The sequence below is a fragment of the Onychostoma macrolepis genome, chromosome 21 (genome assembly GCF_012432095.1).
Source record: "Onychostoma macrolepis isolate SWU-2019 chromosome 21, ASM1243209v1, whole genome shotgun sequence".
Lineage (NCBI taxonomy): Eukaryota > Metazoa > Chordata > Actinopteri > Cypriniformes > Cyprinidae > Onychostoma > Onychostoma macrolepis.
This window is the reverse complement of record NC_081175.1, coordinates 23807511-23813842: the sequence shown is the minus strand read 5'-3', so window position 1 is coordinate 23813842 and position 6332 is coordinate 23807511. Positions and strand designations below refer to the sequence as shown.

General features: G+C 38.6%; 1 protein-coding gene across 1 annotated transcript; it reads left to right on the top strand.

Moving 5' to 3' along the window:
- Positions 1 to 1582: 1582 nt before the first annotated feature.
- LOC131529256 (mucin-2-like) lies at positions 1583 to 5700 on the top strand. Its single transcript, XM_058758884.1, has 5 exons — positions 1583 to 1762; positions 3144 to 3524; positions 3864 to 4442; positions 4616 to 4672; positions 5485 to 5700. The coding sequence occupies exons 3-5, from the start codon at positions 3941 to 3943 to the stop codon at positions 5511 to 5513; spliced, it is 588 nt and encodes a 195-aa protein (XP_058614867.1). The 5' UTR covers positions 1583 to 1762; positions 3144 to 3524; positions 3864 to 3940; the 3' UTR covers positions 5514 to 5700.
- The last annotated feature ends 632 nt before the right edge of the window (positions 5701 to 6332 follow it).

Sequence of the window (6332 nt, the reverse complement as noted above, 5' to 3'; positions counted from 1 at the left end):
AAGTATAATTATTGACATTTAATGAAGGGAAGTTTCCCTACACGGTTCAGAAAGAGAAGAGGCTGCACCAAACCAGCAAAAGTAAAACAAACATAACCAATACACACAGCTGTTAAAAAATTTAATTAGCAGGCCACAACAGTAATTAGAATGATTAGAAATGCTCTTCTCTTCGTGTGGTTTATCTCGTTTCCCTCTCTCGCTCTCTTTCCTGGTCCTGACTGCTTCAGAGCTCTGAGAATAGCCACAAGACTGGATGGAGAGGAAGAGGGAAAACTGTGCCAAGATGAAAATAGAATAAAAATAATTCAGAAACAAGATGACAGTACAATTCTGATCCCACTGAAAACAAAAGTAGCCACCCAGTCAATAACAGAGCAGATCACTCTGTATCTGAGAGGTTTGTACTTCAGAAAGGTTACAGGATAAACCACTGCCAGGTAACGCTCAAAACAGATCAGACAATGAAACAGAGGACAACCCATGATACCTAGTGAGTTAAAGAAATCCTCAGCTGTCCAAAAATGTCCATGTTTGTAGTTGATAAGTTTCAAGAGACATTGTATACAAAATAGCATCTCATAGACAGTGAGGTTGAGGATGAAGAACTCTGCTGCAAGTCCATTCCCGGTTCCTGTTACTATGAGCCAAATCACATAGAAGTTGATTGGAAAACTCAACAGAACAATGATGATATTCACTGTAATCACTGCAAAACCAATTTCCTCCTCAGTGCTGTTGTAAAAAAAGTCATCTGAAAAATGTAACCCATCAGTGGGGAAGATCTGGGGGATAAATAAGCAAACTGAATCATTCAAAAATAGTGGATAAAGTTCTATCTATAGTCACTTATAGCTGGACTGTCTGCCTTCCAAGCTATTCTGTTAATGGGATGAAACTTGCACTTCTTTATCAGCCATGATTCCGGAAGATGGAAAATTACAAGTTTATCAAGAACTTCAAACCAACATTAGGCCCTAAATTGGCTACATTTAGACTACATTAGAAATACTATTGATACTGATGACTGAAAGGACAGTTTAAATGGTGATAGAATGCACATAACTAAGCAACAGAGCAGTTTGTTAAAGAAGTGGCTGCATCAAACCAGCCAAAAAGAAACAAATGTAAGCAATATTTGAGAATGTTTCTATATTTCCTTCTAAACTATTTAGAATTATTGAAATCAAAAAGGGAAAATACATGATTAGCATGGTCATAGTAGTTATTAGAATGAGGTAAAACGCTCTTCATGTGGTTTTCCTCATTTCTCTCTCACTCTCTCTCCTGGTCCTGACTGCATCAGAGCTCTGAGAACAGCCACAAGACAAAACAACTGCATGCAGAAGAAGAGGGAAAACTGCCCAAAGACTGAAACAATATATGAATCAGTATGAAAAAAGAACAAAGTCACAATAATATTGAACCCACCAGATGCAAAACTTGCCCCCCAGACAATAATTGAAGAAATCACTCTATATCTGAGAGGTTTGTACTTCAGAAACTTTAGCGGATGAACCACTGCCAGGTAATGCTCAACACAGATCAGACACTGAAACAGAGGACGGCCAGTGGTGATGAGTCCATCTAAAAAACTGAAAAGTTCCCACCAAACTTTGAATTTATTGCTGAGGAAATTCAAGACAGATTCCACACATATGAAGATCTCACAGACAGCGAGGTTCAGGCTAAAGAACGTCCCAGGTTACGTATGTAACCGTGGTTCCCAGAGGGAACGAGACGCTGTGTCGGAACGCGCAAGGTAAGCTTATGATTTTTGTGTTGATATTAGGTCTTTATTGTAACTTTAGCAATATGACATCACCATATTAGGCCACAGACAGGTCAGCGCCTGGACGCAACCTAAGAACCTGCCGGTCACGGCCCGGTTGGGTCATAATTGAAACCATATTTTTTTCTTCGAGCGCGATTTTAAGAAATCCTGATGTAATTGTCACAGGGGTTTTTTTTGTTTGTTTTTTTATGTTTTGCCCTGTAATCGAAATCTTATATAGAATTACAGTTATTTATTTGCCCAGCACATTTTTTATTTATTTTGTAAACCCCCCTGCTCGCTGATATGTTATGCGCACTTGCATTAAAGTTACATCCTTTCACTGCGTCCAGTGTACTTTCTGTTCTGTTATGCAGTCCTGCTTAAAATTGTCATAAACTTGCAGTAATTAGAGAATTATTCTATAGGCTAAACTATATATGTCAAGTCGCATATATATATTTGTTTTAAAAAGTCATGTATTTGATGCCTTGTGTCCCTGTCACAGGTAAGGCTGTGGTTGCCTACTCTCAACTAATGGAGAATTCAGATTATCATTGATGATTTTGGCTTACAACTAAAACTAATTGGGAGAGGTTAAAAGCTGCCTAGCTAGCTATTTAGCTACTTACTTTTAAGTATCAATAAAATAACATTGTAATAATTGCATTTGCTTGGTTTTCATTTTAATCTTAAATAGAATAGAATGCACACACCAGATGATCCAGCCCAGATGCAGGGCCACACACTTGGCTTTATACTGAACCAAGCTTGAACTTTTTTTACAAATGCATGCAGATATGCTGCCTTATTTCATCCACACATTTGAAATGAAGTGAAGGCAACACCCTAAAACAGCACTTGGCCCCAAACCTAGGGCTCCATGCGCATTAACTCTGACCTGCGAACTCCTATCACATTAAAACGTGTGATCAACTGCAGATCAATACATGATCACAGTATGACCTCGTAGCTGAATTAAAAGTGCATAAATTTAAAACTGCAGTGCTGCAGAAAAGTGGAGTAGATTGTATGTTTTTACATTTTAGACGTATTGTTATTTGTGTTAAATTTCAGTTTTTTAAAAGATGCTGCAGAGCGTGACGTTATATTGTGGCCGGTGCATGTTCAAAATAGTGTGACCACGGCTTTCCTTTTTTCGCTAGCCTGTATTTTATAATTTGTTTGTTTATAACATAAACTATGACACTGAATTGAGAGACAAGGTAATTACCCATGCCATAATTTTAACTGTACAAATCCAGTAGAAAAAGTGGCATAACTGGTCAACCACCCGACCACCAGACTATCTTTGTCACGGATCAGTCAGGCCCTTCACTCCACCAATCACAGCGTTTTACCTCACCAGAGCTCTGATCACGCACACCTGCACCAAATCACGGCCTCATCAACACCCACTACAAAGGATCCTCACACATTCACTTCCCTGTCCGATCTCGTTTGTTCAACGTGGACTCTGACAACGCTGTATCCTAAGATCAAGACCATATCCTTCCGAGAGAATTGACTTACCTTGTTTGCTTTACCTTCTGTGTTCCTTCCTCCTTGTGTCCTCCTCTCCTCCTAGAGTGCCTGTCATTGGAGTGTGTGAGTGTCCTCGTGGATCCCCCCCGTCTTGTCTCCCCGAAACGCTGTGGAAAAGAAAGAGATATCATCATCCTATCACCAATCCACAAACTACTCACTTCAAGATCATCTACTCACCTCTCCACTTGATCATCTAACACCAGTGTGCTTCACCTGTTAAAATAAACCACTCTATATTCACTACTCACCTTCGTGTCCGAGTCTATCCATAACAATCTTAAACATCCATCACATGTCTTAGGACCATTCCCCTGATAAATCAGTACTGCTTGGTAGAAGTAGTTTGGTAAAACAATCAGCACGTGTTAGGTCTATACACATCTCTGGTTGCTATTACAGCTGCAACTTACTATATTTTTTGTTACATTTTTTTCTTGATTAATCAATTAAATTTTTAGTCAGATTTTTAATAAAATGTCATAAAATTGTGAAAATAGGCTGATCAGTATTTTCTAAATAATTCTGTACTTCTACAATGTAGGCTGGACTGCACAAGGTGCTGCTGAACAATTCAGTGAACCCTCATCAGCCCAGGTTGAACCCCCCACTTGTCCACCAATGGTCACACCAGATCCTCAGGTAGCAGTGACCAAGCTTCATGCCTCAGCAGCTACCACTGGACCACCAATGGTCACGCCAGATCCTCAGGTAGCAGTGACCAAGCTTCATGCCTCAGCAGCTACCACTGGACCACCAATGGTCACACCAGGTCCACAGGTAGCAGTGACCAAGCTTCATGTCTCAGCAGCTACCACTGGACCACCAATGGTCACACCAGGTCCACAGGTAGCAGTGACCAAGCTTCATGTCTCAGCAGCTACCACTGGACCACCAATGGTCACACCAGGTCCACAGGTAGCAGTGACCGAACATCATCCCTCAGTAGCTACCACTGGACCACCAATGGTCATACCAGATCCACTGGTAGCAGTGACCGAACATCATTCCTCAGTAGCTACCACTGGACCACCAATGGTCACACCAGGTCCACAGGTAGCAGTGACCGAACATCATCCCTCAGCAGCTACCACTGGACCACCAGCAGCCCTTATTGGTAAAGGTAAGCAGAAAAGGAGCTATATGAATATTATTGAAAATAAGTTGTAAACCGCTCAAAACCATACTATTACTTTGTGTAATGTGATACTGTAAACAAATTCAGAGTCTGGACATCCCTGCATTCATCAATATATATATTTATTTAAATTTTTTCCATGTTTTTAACTGATGAAGGTGTGGAAAAAGGAGGCTGTCCAGTTCCCACTACAGTGCGGCCACATAAAAGGAAAGGTGTGTTGATGTACTGCGTGTAAATCCATTTATTCTAATTGACATTAATTGTCTAATTGACATTAATTGAGTCTTCATGAAGGCTGTATTTCCATTTGTAAGTGGTCTATTAGGTTTGGGCAATGTCCAGATGTATGTGTTCATTTGTTTATTTAACAGTAGGGGTGAACAATTAATCGAAATCACAGTATAGCCTTCTGTAATTTTCAATTCATGAGATGCAAAATGTGTGTCAAAATAGCATTTTAAGTTAAATATTGTGGTGCTTCAAAGATGTTCTGGCCTACACATCATATTCTACAGATTTAAAGAGATAGTTAACCTAAAAAAGAAAGTTCTGTTATTAATTACTCACCCTTCTGTCATTCCAAACCCGCAAGACCTTTGTTCATCTTCAGAAGACAAATTAAGATATTTATAATTTTTTTATGAAATACGAGAGCTTTCTGACCCTCCATAGACAGCAGTATAACTGAAATGTTCCCAGAGCCAGAAAGGTTGCAAGGACATCGGTAAAACAGTCCATGTGACATCAGTGGTTCAACTGTAATTTTATGAAGCTACAATAATACGTTTTGTGCCCAAAGAAAACAAAAATAACCATTGTATTCAACAATTATTCTCCTCCGAATCATGTATTACACCGTTATCGAGAGTACCATGATGCATGCATGTTCGTTCCTCGGCACATAAACAAACAGTTGATGTTAGCCATTGACTTCCACGGTATTTTAAGTATAGTACGTCAATGGCTACCAAGCAAGTGTTTGATTACCAACATTATTCAAAATATCTTCTTTTTTATTCAACAGATACTACTACAGGTTTGGAACAAATTTAGGGTGAACTGTCCCTTTAACCTGTGTCCTGTCTTTGTGGTACTTTAAGATATTTACAGTTGTTTTTTTTTATTTTATTTATTTAGTTTTTATCATTATCATTTAAAAATATTGTTAAAAACTTCCATGCATCTACAGAGATGATTTGCATGGAAAAATTGTGGATTTCATTTAAATGGCATGCGAATCTCCGAGACTTAGTTTTGAACATGCAAATAAAATCAAGATATGATCCCTCTCGATTACATATACAGGCAAATTGGTTTAAAAAAAAACAGCATTATGAAGCATAGCTGAATTCAATGAAAACCTTATTTTATTTTTACATAAAAAGCTAATATGAAACCTGCATTGATGTGGGTACTGTCAGTTGTTGCTTCTGTATGAATGACACGAAAGGTTATTATCATTGGGTTATTGAGAAACATGATGCATGACTATCATTTGGCCAATGGTGCGCATTACTGATAAACCTTATTCCATTATTTATTCTATGAAGTATATGACGACTTGACAAATGGGTTGTGATGTGCTGTCCGCTATGTTAAGGTACTTTAAACAATCACAGTCCTTTGAAAACGTTTTTTTGGAGTAACTAAAAGTAGCATAGCTATCGTTGTAGTATAGTAAAATGAACTGTTTTTCAAAATGCAGCATGTCTTAGAATGAGAGCTCAAAGTACCGTATAGCCTACCATACATAACATTTCTTAATATCGAATGTCTGACGTGTGAATCGATCCATTTGGATAACTGATTTCCAATAATTATTTTCACTTTTCTAATAGTGGGGGAGGGGGGGCCTTTTTCTGTTATTTTATT